Source organism: Oryza sativa, chromosome 8, assembly GCF_034140825.1.
Source record: "Oryza sativa Japonica Group chromosome 8, ASM3414082v1".
NCBI classification, from domain to species: domain Eukaryota; kingdom Viridiplantae; phylum Streptophyta; class Magnoliopsida; order Poales; family Poaceae; genus Oryza; species Oryza sativa.
Window position 1 is genome coordinate 22,536,785 of NC_089042.1, and position 21,920 is coordinate 22,558,704.

Sequence of the window (21,920 nt, forward strand, 5' to 3'; positions counted from 1 at the left end):
GTATTTGTGGGAGATTTTACACTTTTTACATGTAAATACTACATAACTACTTATATACTGTAGTAATATTGTAGGATCCTTTCATACGGTTCACTTAAGAAAATATATTTTGGCTAGAAGATAAGAGTGACAAATAGAGCACATTTAGTGCAAAAAAAATGTAAGTCTATAACTGTGGCAATGGACTCTGCACTGTTCAGAAATGGTCAGATTGTGGCAAACAAACCCACAAGCTTTTGAGTATGTTTTTATTGTTATCATATGGGGATCGATGTATCATGAAAATCACTGGTGTATCATGGAGGTTCCATTTAGTCTTGAAGAACTCAAAAGGAACCCAAAAATTGCCCCAATATAAGAAAAACTCGTGCCTCGTTTTTTAAAAAAAATATTCGTTGGATTATTTGTTTTTGCGCTTTGAAAAATATTTTCTTAAAAAAACTTTCTTCTACTTATATATAACATTTTAATGCTATTTTTAAATATGTTTGATTTATTTTTGTAAATAAGTAGATAATCCGGATAATTGTAACGCTCCGCTTTTCGTGAGACGTTAAAAACTAATTCGGCAAAATTTTATATGCGAAAATTTCCGTTCTTTGTGTGCGAATCTAAGTTGTGCCAAGATCTCAATTCAAATCCGTCCTTGATCCCTCTCGTCACCATCAAAAATTGCCTCCTCGAAATTCCTCTTCCGACTCATGTCTCCAAATCAAACTCTGAAATTCTATCCCTCTCTTTGAATCATCGCCGAATACTTCCCCAGATCCAAAATATCCAAAACCCCATCTTGAATCCTCCGTCGACTCCTTCCTCTCATCCAGATCCCAATTCCGAAATCTAAGTCAAATTCCAAGTTCAAATTCTCTTCGAATTAATCTCCTCCGAAAAAGTCTATTTTGCCTCCCTCGAATTTTTGTGGGCCGTTTTCTCCTCGGCCCATCTCCTCTCAGCCGCTCCTCCTCCTCCCCCTCGCACGTGCGTTGCGCGTGTGCGCTCGCTCTCTCCTTCTTCCTCGCTCTCTCTCACCCTCTATCTCTCTCTCTCTCTCTCATTGACTCCCGCCGACGCCGCCCAAAATCCCAACCGCGCTGCCGTTTCTCGCGCGCATGGCCGACTGGCAAGGACGCCGCTCCCACGCGCCTCGCCTGCCCGCGGCCCAAAACGGAAGGGAGAGGCTTCCCTTTCCACCGTCCTCCCTCACTTTTTCCCTTCTAAACCCGGCCTCTCTCCTCTCGCCCTTGTCTTCTTGCGCGCGGAAGCAGAGGACGCCGACAACGTCCTGCCACGCCTGTGCCCCCACCTTGACCGCGCCACGCCGATGCTCCCGCGCCCGTGATTCAATTCCCGCCGCACGATCCACCGCCTCCACCGCCCCTTTGCATCCTCGCCGTCGCCACGTTTCGCGCAGCCCACGAAAACGCCGCTCCCGCTCGTGACCGCCCGCCGAGCGCCAGCCGAGCGCTCAACCGCCAAGGTCGGTTTCCCTCCTCTAAACCGACCTCTCCTCCTCACCTATAAAACCCAAGCCCGAGCTCCCCCTCTTTTCTTCCCGTTTTACTTCCCTCTGCCGCCGCGCCATTGTCGCCCTTCCTCCGCCGTCGCGCGTGCCGACGTGCGCACGAGGAGTCGACGAGGAGCTCTGCGCCGCCCCATCGCCGCACTCCATCTCTCCTTCCCCGGCGCACACGCCTCGACGCCGCGCCGCCTCGGCGTCATCCGCCGTGCGCCGCCGCTCGGTCGCGTGCTACCCTCCGCCTTCCATCCCTTCCTATCCCCAACTCGCCGCCGACACCGTTCCTCCCGTCGGTGAGCTCCTCGGCTTCCTTTTTCGCTGTCCCCGCACTCGCGTAGCTCGCCGTGCGCTCTGTTTCCGCATCGCCGCCTTCTTCCTCCTCGTACCACACGCGGTGCTGCGTCCGCCACCGAGCAGTCGCGCGCCGTCGTCGGCCCTTCTCTCTCGTCTAACCAGCTCGTCGTCGTCCTCCCGTAACTTCTCGCGCCCCCTCTCTGTTTTCCCGGCGACGCCCCACTCAGTGTTGTGCCGCCCCGCCGTAGCTCTGCTTCCGCCGCCGCCGTGCGCCGTCGCGCGCCGCCGCCGGCCGGTCTCTCGCCGATTCCCGGCGCCGCCACCACCCCCGAGCCCTCTCGAGCCTCCCCGGTGCGCCGCCGCGGCCGCGCCCGCGCCGTGCCACCCATCCCGCCGCCGCACGGCCGCCGTCGCCAGCCGCCGCCGCGCCGCCTCTCCCTCATCCGCACCGTTGAATTAGCTCCCCTTGATCCCCGCTTGCTTCCGGTGCACGCCGCCCCTCCCGGTTCGCCGCCGCTCGCCGGTATGCACCGCTCGCCGCCAGCCGTCAGATCGGCCGCCCGGCCTCCCCTCCCTTTCCTCCATCCAACGTGGCTGTCCACGTGGGCTTGACCGGGTCAAGCTGACGCCCCGTCAGCCAGCCCCCCCCCCTCTCGGCCTCGCCAGCCGTTGGGCTGCGCTGCTCCCCCGGTCCAATCGACCAAAGTCCACTTATACTCCCTCATGCCGAGCCCAGTACCCCCACCCAAAAGCTAAAGTCCATCTTTGCTCCTTTCCCAAACACAGTGACCAAAAGTCTATATCTGCTCCCTCCCAATTCACCTCTCTCTCACCATATGTTGGTCCCACATGTCAATGAGTGATAAAAGAATATTCTTGAGAATACTCTTTTCCATAAAATTCATAAATCATTGCCCGCATTCCAAAAAAATTTCGACAAATCATTTCCTTGTCCAGAAATTCCAATTAAACTCCCAAAATTCATATCTCCCGATCCGTAATTCTGATTAACCCCGTTCCACTTCCAGTATTCCCGTAAAATCGAGATCTATTTAATGGCACTATTATTTAGTCTAAATAGGATCCTTTTCTTGGTCTTTTGTTTAGGTTTTGATTGTTTGCGTATAGTTGCGGTTACCGGATTTTTGTCGATCGTGGGATTTCTCGAAGATTCGTGAAGCTTCGTGAAGACCTTGAGCAAGGCAAGTCACCGTTTGATCATTTGCTCCTATAATTGGAAACTCATTATTGTTTTGTTTTCAACTTGCATTAGTAGAATCACACACTTAACTTGCTTGGCCTCGGTTTGCGTGCCAATCCGATGGACCTACCCAGTAGTCGCACAAATTCCTGTAGGCTGTACTACCCTAATTCTTTGTCGCTCCACTCTTGTGGTACCTCGGTATCCGTGCTCTCTGAGCGCGTATACCTAATACCTCATATACACCGTTGATTGTCGAAAAATTGGGAAATGGGTTTGAGAAGCCTTGAAAACCCGACATATGGTGTCGGTGTGTTTAAAAATAAAATGAATTGTGAAAACTCGCGATGCGGGGGTGGTGCCTGCGTGGCGCTGTCCCGTATTCGCATATAAGGACCGATTCCTGTGTGAAACTCATCAAGCATAACAAAGTGCAACCACAAGGTGGTATGGGACACCCTAGCTAAGTAACTAGTCGGTTCAGGGAAACCTCGCATGCCAATAGTTGGGAACGCCGGGGCGGGGTCAGTTGGAGCCAACCCGGGTTCCTGGTAAGGCAAGAACGCGAAGCTTGCCAGATTACCGATCAAGGTGGTTGGAGTTTGATTTGTGAAAACTAAAATGGCCTATATTTATGTGAGGATTTGATTCTTCTATGTGGCATGAGGTAACCCTGGGTCGGCTTGGGAAAGGCTTTGTTGCGAACCTCCGATACCGATGGGTGTTTGGAATAAGTTCGTATCTTATGGGTAAAGTGTACCCCTCTGCAGAGGTTAACTTACTGTTCGAACAGCCGTGCCCACGGTAATGGGCGGATGTAAGGTGGTTCCCGTTGCGTAGATTTGTTTGCTTGTGCTTGGTGAAAAGTTGTTGTGGTGTGGGAATCGTAACCAGAATCAGCCTATGTGGCAGATGGATGACCTGAGTGGTCAGAAACGAATCTATGTGATTCGGGATGTCTGCGGGCATCATAGACTAGGCTTCCCGAGTGGAAGCGGATTGTTGTGCTGCTGGGCAGCTGGACTCTGGGAGTCCAAGAAAATGAAAAAGGCTCTGGGAGCCGATTTAATCAAGTGAAATGGCTCTGGGAGCCGAGAAGTAATGATCTGACCCGGGAGGTTGGTACATTATCAATTGAGTTGTTGAAATTTGATACGCAAGTCTCTTTTCGACCCGAACTTAAAAAGAAATAAATCACTTAGTGATTTCAAAATGATTTCAAACAAAAGATTTACCAAAACAACCTTGCCTCTCTTCCAAGCTTGCATCAAACACCTAAATTCCCGTGACTTGCTGAGTACGAAAGTACTCACCCTTGCTCTATATAAATATATATAGTTCCTCCGCCCTGAAGAGAAGATAAAGTGAAGTGAAGATTAGGGTTTCGTCCTGGTTCCCAGCCGTCGCCTGTGGTGTTGGGTGTTAGTCCGTTGGTTCCGCTGCTGCTGCTGTTGTTGGTGTTTTCCTCGTCCGCGTCGTCGGTTGCATTCTCGGGCTGTTCTGAGCTGCAACCTAAGTTAAGGTAAATAAGTCCTTTATTTATTTTAAGGATTGCAATGATTCATATTTTTCATCGTGGGTACCAGCACTATGTCCTGGGACTGGTACTGTAATCGCGGATTCGTAAGAAGCGGTTCACGCCGTTTTTTCTACGACACGCTCCTGTCAGGTGCCGTTGTATGGCAGTGCCGAATTGGGGTGTGACAATAATCTACTGAACAGTCTATCAAATGGACATGATCTTTGCACCACCAAACCTACTATGTGGCATCCACAATTCGACATGCCACCTCCCCTCCAAGCGGCCGTACTCGATTCATTTTTGCTTAATATCATATCACACATTAAATATTCTCTCTATCAAAAAAAAGTCGAACTCTAGGGATGAATTTAAACATGGTAATGCATCCCTAGAGTTGGACTCATTTCGAGATATAGGGAGTAGTTTGGAAGTAAGTTGGAATAATATACTTAATTTAAAGTGCGATGTGCAGGCTTAGTCCATGGCGTGCACTAATTGAGGCCCAATCATTTATCCTCTTCAGATTGCATCATGTACTGTGACGAGTTCTTTAACTTCATCCGCGTTACGTTGAGAGTCAACTGTCGAGGTCAACGCTCGATTCACCATTTAGCAAATCGCATTCAAGTCAATTTGCTGTTTCAGTCGTATATAGTGTGACAAATCAGATGCAACGCAACATTAATTAATTAGCAATTACTGATAATTAATCACAGTAACTTTTTCAGCAGCAAAAAAAGTTTCAAAGCATAGTCTACACTGTACACCATATTATATGACACCAACCAAACCGGCGAGCTTGCTGCGAGGCTGCATGCCACAGATGAAAGCTCCATCGCGGCGACGACGACGACGACCGTGTCCAAGTCCACTCATGCCTCGCCATCTCTTCTACCCTACGCGATTGCATCTTGCATCAAGAACTCGATCGATCTGATATATATTACTATGAGCTAAGCTGCTAATTAAGTTCTAGATTTAATTAGCAACAATCAATGGACGTGCCGTTCTTCCTCGCCTTCGCAATCATCGCGCTCCTGTCCAGGTACGTCCCCTTCGCGCTGCCGCCGATGGCGCGGGACCTCCTCGCCGACAACTCCGCCGAGCCGGCGCGCGCCGCCAAGTGCGCGGTGTCGGTGGCCGTCGCCGGGCTGATGCTGCTGGTGTCGCTGCAGTGCGGCGCCGGCGGCGAGCAGTACTGCCCCGACGTCAGGGTGGAGGGGAGGGCGCTGTGGCTCAACTGCGCGGCGCTCTTCCTCGGCATGGTCGTCGGCGGCGTCGCGGTGGTGGTGATGCCGCCGCTCGCCGCCGTGTCGCCGCTTGTCCAGGTGATGGTCGAACACCTGACCAGGTTCACGGAGACCATCGCGGTGACCGCGTTCGCGCATGACTTCTGCATCTTTATCAAGCTCGTGAGGCTGAAACAATGAGGCGAGGAACCGAAGGCCATTTCTCCTTTGTTTTTCTTGAGGCTTTTTTATTCACGTTGTAAAAAGATTGATGAACTTCAATGCGAGAATGGCATTCAATGTTCATTTGCGTATATTAATTAAAATTTAATTTATTATTTTTATATAACTTGAAGAAATCGATTTCTATAATCGAATTTAATAACTATGTTAACATGTAATACATCCATTTTGATGATTAGAATCCCTCTTCGGAACCAGGAAACCGTGCGCACGGCGTCCATGTCTCGGGAATGCTAATGTGGGAGCGAACGCTTGTGGCGCGTTCCTGTCAGCGAACACTTTCGCCTTTCGGACAATATAAGTTTCGCTGTTAGCTTTCCACTTTTTCTCAGGGCAAATTATCGGTTTTTCTATTCGATGATTGAAGTATATGCTCCATGATATGACAGGTAGAATATGACATGTAGGTTAGAAGGGAATGGCAAACAAAAAGCAATATTTGCACAGCAATGTAAAACTATGAATTTAAAAACAATATGTAAATCCACATATTTTAAAGGTTAAATCATGCCATAGTTATCCTAGTAAAACTTCTAAAATATACGTTGTTTGGCAAATAAAATTAGTGCTAAATTTGCCGCTTTGTTATATTATGGCTAAATATGTAGTTCTATGCTAACTCCGTTATAAATTATGGGAGTGTCTAGATTTTAAGCACATGGAAAATTTTCAAAAACTTTAATCACAATTCTCACCTCTTAGATATAATCCACTGGTTGTTATCAATACCTACTTATGCAAACAAAATCTGTTTCTACTAAAAGATTGACAAAATTACATAAACCACCCCATAACCTATTTTGTCGCAAAAGCCCACCCATCAAATATTGTGAGGCCAAAATTACCCAAATGCTTAAGTCGGACTCACCACAAACCACACTACCTAGCTTGGCTTAGTTGATATGGTCCGCCGGGATTCAAGTAAAAAATGGACCGAATCAGTTACTCATGTGTCAGGGAGAGGGCGAGGGTAGAGTGGTTTTTCCAACACAATGGGTTATGCGATGGAATCTCAAAACAGGGTGACAATTATAATGATTTATGCAATTTCTCCTAAAAGATTAAACAATAAACTATTCTAACCTATAAAAAGAATTACAAAACTGCATGAGATAAACTTATAACTAATAAAAACTTACTAAATTACATGAAAAAAAATGTTTGAACTTAGATAAAAATAAAACTCTACCAAATACCTTACATGACAGTTTCATAGTATTGTAGCCTAAGGCTGCTTTCATTTGAAGCACCGTGAGAAAAAATAGTGCATCGTTTTTCGCGTGCGCAGATATTGAACGGTTAAAAGGTATTTTTTTAAAAAAATATATAGGAAAGTGGATTTAAATATGGTATTATCCATTTTTCACTTTTGAAATAATTAATACTCAATTAATTATACTCTAATGACTCATATTGTTTTACGTATTTTCTTAATCTTCTACTTTTCCCTTCCTTTAGTGTTTTTAGAAGGAGTAATTCTACGGTTCTTGAGAAGGTACCAAGATGTACCAAAAATTTAGTGCAAAATTTACCAAATTTACAATTGAAAAAGTGGTACCTCATGGTACATTCTCAAGGACCGTAAAATTGCTCTTTAGAAGTAGCTAGGCTTATTCCTTTTCATGGTTTTGAACGGTTGATTTTGTGCTTAAAATTTCCTCTCTCTTAAAAAGAAGAGTAAAATTCACAAAACTACATGTTTTATTGTCCAACTTGTATAACAATGTACATATTTTAACACTTATCACTTAACTACATATATTTTAGTATTGAAGTTTCACAAAACTATACTATCAACGAACGAATCCACCTGCAAGACGACGTGATTGTTTATCTACATATATTTACAATGCGGACGTGGCATCGTGAATGTTCGACCTCGGATGAAGCACTCAAGTTCGCATCCTAGGTGAAACAACCGCACATCATCTCGCGGGTGGATCCATTCTCTAATAGTGTAGTTTTATGAAACTTTAATATCAAAATATATGTAGTTAAGTGTTAAGTGTTAAAATATATGTAATTTTCTACAACTTGAACAACTGAAAATGTAGTCATGTGAAATTTACTTAGAAAAGGTTCTGCATGAAAAAAAAAGAGGTTCTACACGATTTTTGTGTGGTTAACGTGCGATTACCGCGGTAATCGTCCTACGGCAGGGGTGCAGTAACCCCGGTCAAAACGAATGGGAAACCCTGCCCTTAAGAACCCGGGGTCTTCAGTACAACCCAGCACCGGCGATTGAACAGGTCCAGAATCCAGAATGGTGCGATTGATTGCTCCCGGTGCGTGGGACGCGCCAACACACAAACTGGAAAAAAACCCAAATAAGTGGCTACGAGCGAGCGTCTCCAAAACGAACCAAGTACTAGCGACTAAACGAAACTTTTTGCTCCCGCGACTCCCGACTCGGCTCTCCCGGGCACCGCGGGACGGAAACTTAGCCGCGTTCCGACGACCCCAGTGAACCAGAACGACCGGTTCCAGCTGCTACACGCGAGCAACAAGTTGAAGCAGAGAGTACGGTTCAGAGTGCCCGAATGTCCGATTACACTGTGGACCTGGTCACCTGGACTTCATCTTGGCCGGGGCCGCTGACCAAGATGGGCGACCCACCCACCGGTGGCGCGGCTGGAGCAACTGGCGAGGATCACAAGATTCAGGGCCCGTCTAGTTCCCCAAAAATTTTTCCCAAAAATATCACATCAAATCTTTAGATATATGCATGAAGTATTAAATATAGATAAAAAGAAAAACTAATTGCACAGTTATGGGGGAAATCGCGAGACGAACCTTTTAAGCCTAATTAGTCTATGATTAGCTATAAGTGTAACCCACATGTGCTAATGACGGCTTAATTAGTATCAAAAGATTCGTCAAACGGTTTCCAGGCGAGTTCTGAAATTAGTTTTTTCATCCGTATCCGAAAACCCCTTCCGACATCCGGTCAAACGTTCGATGTGACACCCAAAAATTTCTTTTTCCCCAACTAAACACACGCACAATGGATCTCCTGAGAAATTAACACACTGACAGATAACATGGCAAAATCTGCAAGACAATTTCCCAGCCATGCTCAGTTGTTCTAATATTTCCCCATGTATATCAAAAGTTTGGCTGTCCTGTTAAAAAAGGACTTGTTATTATTCCCGAGGGAGATGTAATCATAGCTCATCATGCATTGTGTTTCTTGACTTTTTATTCTATAAATAAATTTTCATGAGTCTAATGGTGTGTTTGGTTAGGTAAATGGGACTAGATGGGAGATGGCTATCCATTTTATTGGGGTGTTTAGTTAGAGGGCAGGTAGTAGCGGATTAGGAAGATATAGCGGGAGAGTCTAAACAAACTAGATAAAGTTATAGCCTTTCTTTCCATCTACATATAGCTAAAAAATTTAGTGGGGGTTCCCATAGTATTCGAGCCAGTAGTGGGGGCTCGAGACCCGTTAACCCCATGCTAGATCCACCCTAAGAACAGTGTGGATGGGGCGGTCTAGAAAAGGAAATATTTACTCAACATACTGGATGAAGGGATCCGGTTTTTTGGGCGGATGAAGCCATCCACCTTCTTTAGGATGTTGATTAGTACATGATTAGTGAGTTGATTAGAATATGATTAATGATATTAGCATGTTTTGCTATTAATTAGTAATTAAAATGGTAAGATTAGTTGTTGACAAGTGCTATTAATTAGTAACTAGAATGCTATTATTATGTTTAGGTATGTATGTTATATGGAGCATCATAATTATATGTATTTTTTAACTACTTTAAAAGCATAACCATACTCTTCCTTCTTAAAAAAACGCTCACTCTCATTTTAAATGAACCGCTTAAAGAAAATCTCCCAAAATCCAACCCATGGTGCAACGCACGGGTAACCTCCCTCCAATTTTTTTTATGAACTAAGGGTGTCCTTCATATGGTAATAGGAGATATTATATTTTCTAGTGTAAAATTTGGTATCTTCAGTTATTAGTTATCTCGAAGTACCAAAATTTTTAGTCTAAAATCTTAGTACCTTTAGCTAATTTCTCAAGAATTATAAAATTTTTCATGAACTAAATAGTGTTATATATTAAATAAACCTAATATTAAATTTTACACTCATTCGTAAATTTGTAGTACTAGAATAGAATGCGGAAGTTTGTTTAACTCACTCGCCGGTGCGATGACACACAGCCACAGAGATGGAAACCTGTAGCGCATAACGAGGGCCTCTCCAAACATTTACATACGCGACGACCTGACACGAACCACCGCGCAACGGATCGGCACCCGTTCCACGCGTCTACGCGGGCAGGAAAACTCGCCGATTCCCAACTCCCAAGCGAACCAAAACCCTACATATGTGATGCATATAAACGAGCGCCTCCGCTGCCACTTCACAAGCAACTTAACTCGACAGCCAACAATTTGAAGCTTTGAACAGATAGCAGATCGTACACTCCGTTGGTGTAGAAGCCGGGTTTTACAACTTTTCATTATTAAAAGAAGTAGAGCAGAGTAGTCTCCGTTCCTGGCCGATCCACCATGGCCTCCTTCTTCTGGCCTGGGCCGCCGGGAGCGCAGCCGGTGGGCGACCTGCAGGTGGCGAAGTTGGCGCTGCTCGTCGCCGGCAACGGGTTCATCTCGCCGTCGTCCTACCTCCGCCGCTGCTGCGACGACGACGGCCCGTGCTTCGTCGACGGCGCTGGGGAGAGGTGCTTGCACCTGGCCAACCTCGTCACCGCCATGCTCGGGCTGGCCCTCGTGCTCGGCCAGATGGCATTCTTCTCGGCGGCGGCGTTCCGGCCGCAGGTGGCCTCGGTCACTGTTGCTGCGCGGTGGATTGTCAGCCTCGCCAAGCTCGCCACGGTTGGGACCCTCCAGCTTTGGGTCTATGTTTTCTGCTTGTGCCTGAAAATGTTGTGCATCAGATACTAATTAGCTTCTCGTCCTTGCAACTCTCTTCTGTCGTGCTGATATGATGTGATTCTTTCATTCTTTGCGTCCAAAAACCAAAACCACTATGTATTTCAGTGACTGGATCAGATGGATATTAACATGAGGTGGTGTACTGTGTACACCTGTACAATGAATATTGCATATTACAGTCTCTGTACAAACAATTATTTAGTTGCTGGTGGGCTAATCGGCTCATAATGTTAACGAAAGCACTTGTACTGCTTGTAACGACTACGCTATATTATGGAAACGGAGGTTAGAGGGAGCAACTTATAAGCCGTTGGATGAAATAACGACGCCAGTCATAGCTATGTCTTATGGTGGCGGTATTCTTAATAGTTACTAGTTGATACCCCGCGCTTTGCGCCGGGCATAGTGGAAAATTTTCTAAAAATATATAAAATGGATCATAATGTTGACATAAGATGTGAACAAACTTGCATGAAAAAAGGGGGCAGATTCATGACGCTGACATAAAATTGTGCCTAAACGTCCATTTTTCATTTCAATGTGTATCGAACATATGCGATTCAATGAGCAAAGCAACCCAGCTATATTCCCAAACTGACTTGTGTTTTATTGTACTGAGATACTACTGGATGGCTGCGAAGATGTATGCAAAATGTTCTGATGACTAAAAACATCGAGAACCATGATTTAGTCTTGAGACAATATCACGTCACGCAGAATGGGTTCAGGTGCGACAATCAGCAGGTGTCTTGCATTGTCTCACATTCTGTGTAGGGGAGTTGATCAGGCCTGATTTATTTCTATTAGCATCGGAGGTTAGTTGATCTAATGGTCAAAGACACGTTGATCTAATGGCTGAGATGATTCTGATGACGTGGCTAGCTGAGAGATCTTCTTTATAGCAATCATTGCACTTAGTGGGTTCCAATTATATAGGAAGAATGGATTTGTAATCAAGTTGTTGTAATCAAGTTGTAATTTTATAGTTAGCAGTTATTTGTCCTCTAAATTTTATGATAATTGGTTTAATCTTATTTAGAGTAAAGGTGGGAACGGATTCTATTATTACCTTAAAAATATTGTTACTTACTATAAAAAATGCATGTGCGTTAGAACGGAAAAAAACTAATGTTATGGTAATGATCTATCTATCTATTAACCTATTAACTTAATAAAGTAATAGAAAAAATTAGCCTCCACGTTAGCTCTCCAAGAACTAGAAATTCTCATATTAATTAGAGTATAATAAAAAAATAAGGAGAACTCATTTAAGACAAGGACTCTTTTTTTCCTTTTTTTAAAAAAATCATGTTATATATGTGTAGTGTCCGATCGAATACCTGCATAGAACAAATCTTTTGCAAGGAAAAAATTACCTGAGCTGGATAGACTAATCTCTCTATGTAAGTAATACAACATAATACAAAGTATTCCTATTTTTTATTTTTTTTGTTGAATACAATTTAAGAAAAGAAATTAAATTCGGAATTTAAAAATAAGAAATATTGATAGATGAGATTAGAGTTCATATAGAAATACAATTAGGAATAATAAAATTTCAGAATTAAAAAAATAGGAATACTGGAAGAAGAATCTAGAGTCCATACAGAATTAAAAAATAATTAATATTATTAATTTTTAGTTTAAATTTAAATTATATATCATGACAAATAAATAATTACATTTTTTTACTCCATTTAGCTATAAATAGTTTAATTTGGAGAAGAAAAAACTATTTCAAATTTTAGCAATTTTTAATGCAGAAACAGTTTAAATCGATTGAGAATAAATAAAACGTAATTAGGCCCATATTTAGAAGGACGGCTCAAATATCTCTTTTTCACATCATGGCATGTTAAGTGAACAGGGCCCAAGTGGCCATGGCCCAAGTCGGCGTAGGAGCGCTGAGAGCCACCGGATTCGATCGAACGGTTAGGATCACTCGTGATTTAGATAAAGCATTGCACTGTTGAATCCTAAACCCTAATTCATTCTCCTTCCTCTCAGTGGCACATTCCTCCACCGTGAGCGGCCGTGGCGGCGCCCTTCCCTACCACGTGTTGCCGCAGTGCCCTCCTCCCTGTGAGTAGCGGCATTGCCTTCCCCCACCGCGACCGCGTGGGGCAGCGCCCTTCCCTACCGCGAGCGGCGGTGGTGGCGGTGCCCTCCCGCGGCTTCCCACGAGTGGATCCGGCGGCGACGGCGGCTTCCCGCGGGAGAATCAGGCGATGACGAAGATTTAAGATAAAATTTGTGCGTTTTTTTATTATTCTTCATATTCCTTTTCTCTTTTGATGAATTGTCCGATTGGATTTTGTATTTATTTTTGAATTTGTGCTTTATCCACCCTTACACGATGTGTTACTCGCGTGTGTGGAACGGAGGTCATCGTTGGATCGGACTTACGGACCAAAAAATGAGTGATGAACGAAAAGTTGTGTTAACGTCAACTTTTGGTAAAATTATTTAGTGGATTCGGTTAAGGAAAGAGCACAATCAACTGATGGAAAGCTTATCCAGAAGAGTATGAGTTCAAGAAAGAATCATGAAGACTATGCCGTGGCAGTTTAATTCTATCTATTAATTACGTAGGATTTAGTAAATTTCCTTTATCTTTAGAAAGTTTTATCTAGTATCCGATTAGTACTTGTATATTTTCTTTTGTATTTAGGAAACATGCGTCGTGTCCAATATGGACTAGTATCTACCCATGAGTATAAATATGTATATACAGGGTCATTGTGATCTATCCTCGATCAATATAACTACTCCCGGCGTATCGCCACCCTCTTTTCCAATGTATTTATTTATTATCACTGACGGAACTTAGCACCTGACGCGGGCTGCATTGACTTCGATCTCCGGCGAAGGGGTAAGCCCTATGTTCCGTTGGCCCTGGTGAATATATCGGCTACATTGGTGTTGTTCAAGGCTACATCGCTTCGATCTCTTAGATCGTTCTAGTTCGGTCGATATATTTGCCTACCTGATGTTTCGATTCTATTTTAATAGCATTGTGTTTAGAGACACATCGGTTTAGTTGGGACTGTCTCGATTAGGTCTGATTTTATGTCTTAGCCTATATATCTCTACAATCACAATGTTGTTTTAAATAGATTTGTTAGATCCATCATATTAGACAAATTTATCGGCTCATTGAGTATTAGATTATTATATGCAATCTCGTGTTGCATCGATTAGGTTCTACCTACTAAATTGTTGTTAATAATCAAAGTCTTGTCAAGCTGATATGTTCATGCTAATGTTTCATTGGAGGGTTAGCCGCTTATATAATATGTTAAATTTATTGTTGATGGTTTTATTGTCTTAGTTAAATTTAAGACATGACCACTCTGAAAAACAATGAAAGGCTTGGTTGTTTAGATCTTATACTTTCTTTTATACTTAGTACTGCATTAGTCGTACTTGGAATTGTAAGAACTAACTTGCTCTTTGGTTGACGATAAAGGTAGCATCAGGGTTTTCAGCCGATGAGTTGTCTCAATATTGCACTGGCTTATAAGGATTATATACAAGTTGATTTTAGCCGATTGGATCATTACTTCATTATATCATCATCGACTCTTGGATTATTTGTTCAAGTTCTTTCATTGCTTATCTAAGCATCGGAATATACATTGAACATATAGCCGATTATTTAAAGCCTTATCGACATCGGCTAAGTACCATTACATCGGCTTGTCAACCAATCGGTTATTTGATCATAACTATATATATATTGTTGTTACATAATCAAATTGACTAGCACATCTGCATGTAATCAAAGTTTAGGATATGCACTAGAGTTAAGCATTTCTTTCATTCATTCGTTTTTTTTCACATCAATAAGTTGTAAATTTGTTAAGTAGTTAAGATTTTCATTGCTCGAGAGTGAACGGTCTTTACTTGGGCCTCGCCGGTGCGATGCCACAGAGACGGAAACTTAGCCGCGTCATGACGACCCGACACGAACCACCGAATCCAACGGATCGACACCCGTTCCACGCGTCTACTCAGCCAGGAAAACTCCCCGATCCCCATCCCAAGCGGAACCAAACCGTTCATGGCGATGCTTATAAATGAGCGCCTCCACAGCTCCTCTGCCACTTCACAAAGCAACTCATCAACAGCCAACAATTCGAGCAGAGCAGATATTAGGGAAGGAGAAGAGGTGAGACTTGAAACCCATATCGTCTAGCCCACTTCATTGTGGAGCTAGCCCGAAAACCTCTAGTTGTTTCTCCCCTGTCCGCCGATCCACCATGGCGTTCATCTGGCCGGGGCCGCCGGGAGCGCAGCCGGTGGGCGACCTACGGGTGGCGCAGCTGGCGCTGCTCGTCGCCGGCAACGGGCTGATCGTCTCGCCGTCCTACCTCAGCAGCTGCCCCTGCGACGACGGCGGCCGGTGCTTCTTCCAGGACGGCGTGGCGGAGCAGAGGTGCTTCGACCTGGCCAACCTCGTCACCGCCGTGCTCGGGCTGGCCCTCCTCGTCGGAGACATGGCATTCTCGACGGCAGTGCCCGGCCGGTCGACGCAGTCGCAGGCCCTGGCCACCGTTGCTAGGTGGCTCGTCGGGCTCGCCAAGGTCGCCACGGTTGGGACCTTCCAGCATTGGATCAATGCCTTTTACCTTTGCCTCAAAACGTGGTCCATCACGTCTTATATTATCCACCCGTCTTTGCATGATAACCCTGTCCTCGTCTTTGCATAACTCTTTGTCGTGCTGTTGTGATGTGATTAGGCTCAAATTGTTTCATTTTGAACATTAATTTATGTTCAAACTATGAGGAAATTGATTATATTTGTATACGAATGGATTAATGTTCTTTACAACGTTGGTATATTTATTTTAACCATGTTTGGTATGTTCACTTCCTGGGTTGTTCTTTACAACTGAAGCAAATTTATGATTGGAGCTACATTTGGAGTCACTTTTTTTTCCTTGTTTCATAGTAGTATAAAAGTTACTCCAATGTAGTTTATTTTCTTTGCAAATTGTTTGTCCGAAACGTCATCTAATTATACATGTCATGCGAAAACTACAAGTTACTTAAATAAAATCTATTTTTCAGGTTTAAATAATTATAACTCAATTAATCATACGTTATTTTCTTATTTTATCTGCACGCAGTTACATCTTCAGCAGATTCAAAAGGGACATCTAGTAGCATAAACACTCACATACTCAGAGAAAACCATTGACCTGAGTAATGACCCGGTTAGTCACTAACCGCGTCCCCGTAGGACCGTAACGAACCAAATGGAGCAGCGTCCCACGCGGATAAACCACGTCGTCCCCGTCGATCTCCACGCGCGGCTGCCAGAGTCGATCGTCACCTCGGCTAGCTCGGTCTCGCCGGTGACCTCACCGTAGACGACGACTTGACCTGACGAAACTGGAACCAACCCAACCCAACCAACATATACGAGCTCACCCCGCGCTGTGTGTGCCGCCAATTCACAAATCACAAGCAAGAACACACCAAGAACCCGAACTGTCCTACCTCGATCGATCACCAGCAGCCAGCCATGGCGGCCGTCATCGACTTCCTCCAGTTGGAGCCGCCGCGCGAGCCGCGGCCGCAGCCGGCCGTGCAGGCGGCCCTCCCCGTGGCGAAGTCGGCGCTGTTCGTCGCCATCAACGGCCTCGTCGCGCCGTCCTACCTGTGGTGGTGCCTGGCCTGCGACGACGGCGGCGGCGGCGGCGGCGGCCTCCGCCGGCGCTGCTTCCGCGGCGAGGCCGGCGGCGACGTGGAGCAGATGTGGTACCAGATGGCCAGCTTCGCCACCGCCGTCCTCGGCGTGGCGCTCCTGGCTTTTCACGTGGCCTCCTCCTCGGCGCCGGCGGCGATGGCGGCGTGGCTGGTCTGGCTCACCAAGGTCTTCACCTGTGGGACTCTCCAGTTTGGCCTCAATATTGTCCACTTTTGTATCAAAATAATTTACTTCAAGTTGATACGGGGGTTGGATTCTAATCTTTCGAGGGGATAATTATAACACATTTTTTTTACTGCTTGGATGCAATGCCGATAGCTGTAAATGGATTTGAATCGATTTGAGTACATAATAATGTACGAAGGTAGATTCAATTTTGTCAGAGCTGCGGCGTGCTAATGTAGACTCCATCGTGGCTAATTGACGGAATAAACGAAACGGTATATTTGCAAACGGAAAATAATTTGTAAATAAAACTTTTATATACGTGTTCTTAGCGATTCAAAACAAAGGCTGTAAAATAAACTACGATGAAAAAAAATCCCAAAATCAACTCTAAATTTAAGGTTGAAAATTTAAATTTTGGTTTATAAGCATAAGCCAAAAGATAGAGCCGATGGTTCTTGAGATATTTTGTCTGCTCTTTGTGAGAATTTCTTCTATTAGAATCGTGATCAGCTTCTCGATCAATGGCGTTGACCGATCGACATACAACGGCTTTAGGTCATCAGAAAAAGAAAAAGAAAAAGAAAAAGAAGAAGAAGAAGAACACGTCAGTAGAGGGTCCTTGACGGAAAATGATCTTATCAAGTCAACCATCGATTCTGGGCCGCCGAATAGTGATCGGACGGGTACGAAGATGTTATCCAAGACTCCCAATTATGGGAGGGTTGAAACGATGAATCATCCTCATGAAGGGGTCTCTAACGTAAAATCATTGCCTGGCTGGCATAACATACTTTTCCTAGTCGATCAGGATTGCAGAAGCATTATCGGACGGTGCTGGAGAACCCATGTTTTGATCGAACCTGTGAGTTAGGCCCATTAAGAATTAGGCCCATGCAAATCACCCTCGGTTGAAGCCCAAAGCAGTGGCTGTGGCGGCCGCAGGTACAAAGATCTAATTAAGTTAAGAGATTATGCTGTCCAAGGCAAGGCACACCTTTTTATTCCTTTTTATTACCATGCCAGTAAGACCAAACAAGGTTTTCAAGGCAAAATAGCAGGCAACCATTGGCCAATTCTATCTTCGCTCTTGATTAACCACGATGAAAAATCCACAATCAGGATTCTCATCACATTATTGGCACATTACGGCCAATAACAGAACACTATCAATAAAATGAATAAATCCCACACAAAAAACCAATGTGGTGTTGTGTGTCTTGTATCACAACACCTCTAAGATCTAGCTTAGTTATGTACAGATCCTTTTGTTTCCCCTAATTAATATTACTCCTATATCTTCCCCTCTTAGGTCTGACCATGAAATTCTAGGCACCCCTCTCCTTGAGATAGCTCGGTGTCCTTCTGTGCCGCCTGAGCGAGGTGGTGTACGATCCGATGGAGCCGTCGCGTTGCAGCACGATGTCAGCATGGATTGCAGAGTTTGGGTTCTTCTGCCGGTATCGATCATGGTGACTCTGGTGCTTCTCTTCCACTGTCGCCTCGATCCTCATGTCAACCTTGTTCTCACCATCTACTTGCTTGGTTTTGGTCACATCGTCCTTCTTGTTATCTTCCACAACGACGGTGAACACAAATGTACCAATTTGGAGGTAGTCATTCATGTCCAATATGGGCTCTAGGGCCTTGACCACCTCCCTCATGCTGGGCCTGGACTTTGGTGATGGGCTCAAGCACTTGTAGGCTACCAAAGCAGCCTCTTGGGCCCCTTTGTAGGAGTATTGGCCCTCCATGGCTGGGTCCATGACGACCCGGTGCAACTGGTCGGGCTTCTTGAGGTACTTTCTTGTCCAATCCACCAGACTTTGCTCCCTATGGCGACGAGAGCGGTCCACCGAGTGCCGACCCGATAATAGCTCCAGTAGTACCACACCAAAACTATACACATCGCTCTTGTCGGTCAGGTGCCCTGTCATGATGTACTCGGGCGCTGCATACCCGTTTGTCCCCATGACACGCGTCGTGACATGGGTCGCGTCGCCCTGCGGCCCATCCTTGGCAAGCCCAAAGTCGGAAAGCTTGGTGTTGAAGTCCTGAAATCAAATGAATCAGAGATCGGGTTAGGCAGGGATCACAGTTGACAATTACAATGACATGCAGGAGACAGACGACAATGTTTCTGTCAGTATCATGCTAGTAATCACGCCAGTCGGCCAGTGCCATTAACTGGCATAATGATTCTGTACGGATATGATGCTAGGGATGGATTTTTATTAGGTGCTGTGTAGCCATCTATTCCTAGAGAAGACAGCATGAGCTGGGATCTCTGAACCCTGAAGGTTGGGCCATCCAAGAACCTTCCAAGTTGCAATCATGTCTAACGAACCCACACACCCAGCCAACGATTTTGGAACGTGTGGCACGCAGACTTTGACAGTCAAATCTAGACTTGATAACTTGACAAGTGGTATCCCATCAAAATTTTCAGAAATAAGAAGCGAAAAATGGTCTGAAAGTTAGTAAAATTTTTCACGGCAGTTTGAATTTTCGCTCTCAGGACATGGTAGTTTTTTTTTTCCTTTAACGACTGAAATTTCTACTGCACTCGAGTGAAATGACTGCGAAAAGTACACAGTGGAATCAAGAACGGGATGGTGCTCACCGAGTCGAGGAGGATGTTGGATGCCTTGAAGTCACGGTAGATGACCGGCGTGTCGGCGTCGTGGAGGAAGGCGAGCCCCTTCGCCGCGCCGACGGCGGTCTGCATCCTCCTCATCCATGGCATGGCGCCATCGAGACCTGCACGGACAGGAGGACGGTTCAGCGTCAGCTAAAGTCTTCCCCGGAATTTTTTCAGAGCTGAAACTTCAGCGATGGCGTAAGCGCGCTCTAAGCGCAAATGATTCGGTTAACCACTCGCGTATAAACACCAGTAATCTCCCGGATTCTATTGACGATTGCGACGGGGGTAAAAAAAAAGAAGAAAAGATTCAACAGTTGGTAATTATTCTCGTGTGCTTACTTTTGAAGAGATGCTTCTCCAAGCTCCCGTTGCTCATGTACTCGTACACCAGCATCCGGTGTTCGTCCTCGTAGCAGTAGCCGATCAGCTTGACGAGATTCTTGTGCCTCAACTGACCAAGGAAGAACACCTCAGCCTGCAAGAAAGAAAGGTTCGTAGATTAATTAGCACGGTGAGCTAAAGCTCGAGCTAGCCCAACAATGGCGGAAGGAACGCATGAGGTGGAGAGTGACGTACCAGCCACTCCCTGTGGCCCTGCGTGCCGCAGTCGAGGTCGAGGTACTTGACGGCGACGGCCTGCGCGGCGAGGCCGGGGCGGAGGCCGTCGTCGGCGCGGCCCTTGTACACGGGGCCGAACCCGCCGGAGCCGAGGTAGTTGGCGCGGGAGAAGCCGCCGGTGACGGCCCTCATCTCGGCGTAGGTGAAGGCGTACAGGTTCGAGCCCGACAGCGTCAGCGACAGGTCCTCCGGCGTGAGGGTCCCCGTCGAGCTCAGGCTCGACAGCGACACCCTCGACGCCGACGACGCCGACGACGACGACGACAGCAGCCGCTGGTGGTGACCACCCCCTCTGACCCTCCTCCTCTCCGGCGGCACGTCGTCCTCAACGCCGGCCACCCCGCCGCCGCCGACGCAGCAGAGCATCGACTTCCACGACGTCCGCAACTCAGCCATCGAATCGATCAAATCCAAGATGAACAAGAAGCCAAGAAAAACCAATCGCCCACGAACACGAAGCAGCAGAGAGCCAGAGACCGAAATGCAGAGACGGAGACAGCGAGTACCAGAGCTTGTAAAGAAGAAGAAGAAGAGAGGACAGAGTTGAGGAAGCGTCTGCACCGGCAATGGCGAGATATGTAGGCGCTGTGGCTGTGGCTTGTGCCTTGACCGTGTCGCGCGGCACGAAACCACGCACGGACGGCGACGCCGAGGGCTGCGGAAAACGGCGTCAAAACCGGCCACGAAACGACTCAAAAAAAGCGGAGTGGGTGAGTCCCCCGCAGCAACTTGGTAAGTTGGCAGAGAGTACTATTACTGTTTCCGCTGCTGCATTGATGGTTGAATTTTTTTTTCTTTGAACTTTTTAATTTTTAGTTTTAAAAATAAACATTTTTCAAAACGTATTTTCAAGATATTAACCTTTTGGGCTACGCTAGCCGAACTGGTGTAAAAAAACAACATTGTCACTCCGCGTTATTTGGTCACGCCGATTTGACGGGCGTGGCCACGCCATCCTTGCTGGCATGACAGAATAAAACTATCATGTCCACTGCGTGTAGCGTGTCAGTATTGTTTTGCCATATCACGTCGATTGGTTCGGATTATAGAAAGAAGTTTTGAAAAGGTCTATTTTTAAAATTGAAAAAAATAAAAGTTCAAAAGATTAAAAAAAATCCTCGCTGGTTCCATGTAGAAACGATGAAAAATCATTCTCTCTTTTTTTTCTTTTTGAATTTTGAAAATTCATTCTTTCAGACCTGTAGAACGGTGAAAAATCATTCTTTTATTAGACCGATCTCGTACAGTCTCGGCTGCTTTTCACCGCATGTACTGGCACTGTGGGTTTGGTCATTTCTTCCTTGCCACGGAAGGTAGCAATTTTTCTGTTCTATTTTTGGGGTTGGAATGGAATTCTCTGCGTGCGTCACTGTTTCTTACTCTCTGCTTAAACGTGACGCTGACATACTTGTAAAACAAGTGAGTTCTTGGGAGGGTTGCTTATAGCGGAATTAATCCAGCGTGCTCCATGCTGATACTAAACTGATTATAACAGATTAAGCAATTCCAAGTGCTTGGATCATGTGAAAAATTTCGTGCAAAGTATTTCATTCTTTATATGTTGCTTCTAGTTGGGTGTTTCTGCTTTTCTTTTTTTCCTTTTAGGCTAACTGGGAGTGGTCAGACTGGGGATGCTAAAACCAGAGTTGTTTTGGGAGGCAAAGCAGCGGATGCAAAGGAGGTGAAGCCATGAGCTGCATCTGGTTGCTACCTGAAGCAGGTAGATCTGCAGCAAAAGGAATCTGATTCCAGCCGCAGTTCCTCCCACAATGTTCTGGCTCACCATTCTCGTTTTAATTTAATCTCCATGATCCTTCCACGCACGAGTGAAATGCAATTATGCAATTGCAGTC

General features: G+C 45.5%; 4 protein-coding genes across 4 annotated transcripts; 3 read left to right on the top strand and 1 right to left on the bottom strand.

Moving 5' to 3' along the window:
- The first annotated feature begins 1,167 nt into the window (after positions 1 to 1,167).
- LOC4345753 (uncharacterized) lies at positions 1,168 to 6,111 on the top strand. Its single transcript, XM_015794042.3, has one exon. It carries the CDS (start codon positions 5,529 to 5,531, stop codon positions 5,961 to 5,963), a length of 435 nt encoding a protein of 144 aa, XP_015649528.1. The 5' UTR covers positions 1,168 to 5,528; the 3' UTR covers positions 5,964 to 6,111.
- A 4,295-nt stretch (positions 6,112 to 10,406) lies between these two features.
- On the top strand, positions 10,407 to 11,182 carry LOC4345754 (uncharacterized). The gene has a single exon (XM_015794155.3). It carries the CDS (start codon positions 10,541 to 10,543, stop codon positions 10,931 to 10,933), a length of 393 nt encoding a protein of 130 aa, XP_015649641.1. The 5' UTR covers positions 10,407 to 10,540; the 3' UTR covers positions 10,934 to 11,182.
- Positions 11,183 to 16,000: 4,818 nt separating this feature from the next.
- Positions 16,001 to 17,100, top strand: LOC107277966 (uncharacterized). The gene has a single exon (XM_015793061.3). It carries the CDS (start codon positions 16,455 to 16,457, stop codon positions 16,914 to 16,916), a length of 462 nt encoding a protein of 153 aa, XP_015648547.1. The 5' UTR covers positions 16,001 to 16,454; the 3' UTR covers positions 16,917 to 17,100.
- Positions 17,101 to 17,783: 683 nt separating this feature from the next.
- LOC4345755 (serine/threonine-protein kinase RIPK) lies at positions 17,784 to 20,722 on the bottom strand. Its single transcript, XM_015793059.3, has 4 exons — positions 20,026 to 20,722; positions 19,789 to 19,924; positions 19,429 to 19,565; positions 17,784 to 18,859 (listed from the first exon to the last, which is right to left on the bottom strand). The coding sequence occupies exons 1-4, from the start codon at positions 20,461 to 20,463 to the stop codon at positions 18,134 to 18,136; spliced, it is 1,437 nt and encodes a 478-aa protein (XP_015648545.1). The 5' UTR covers positions 20,464 to 20,722; the 3' UTR covers positions 17,784 to 18,133.
- Between the last annotated feature and the right edge of the window lie 1,198 nt (positions 20,723 to 21,920).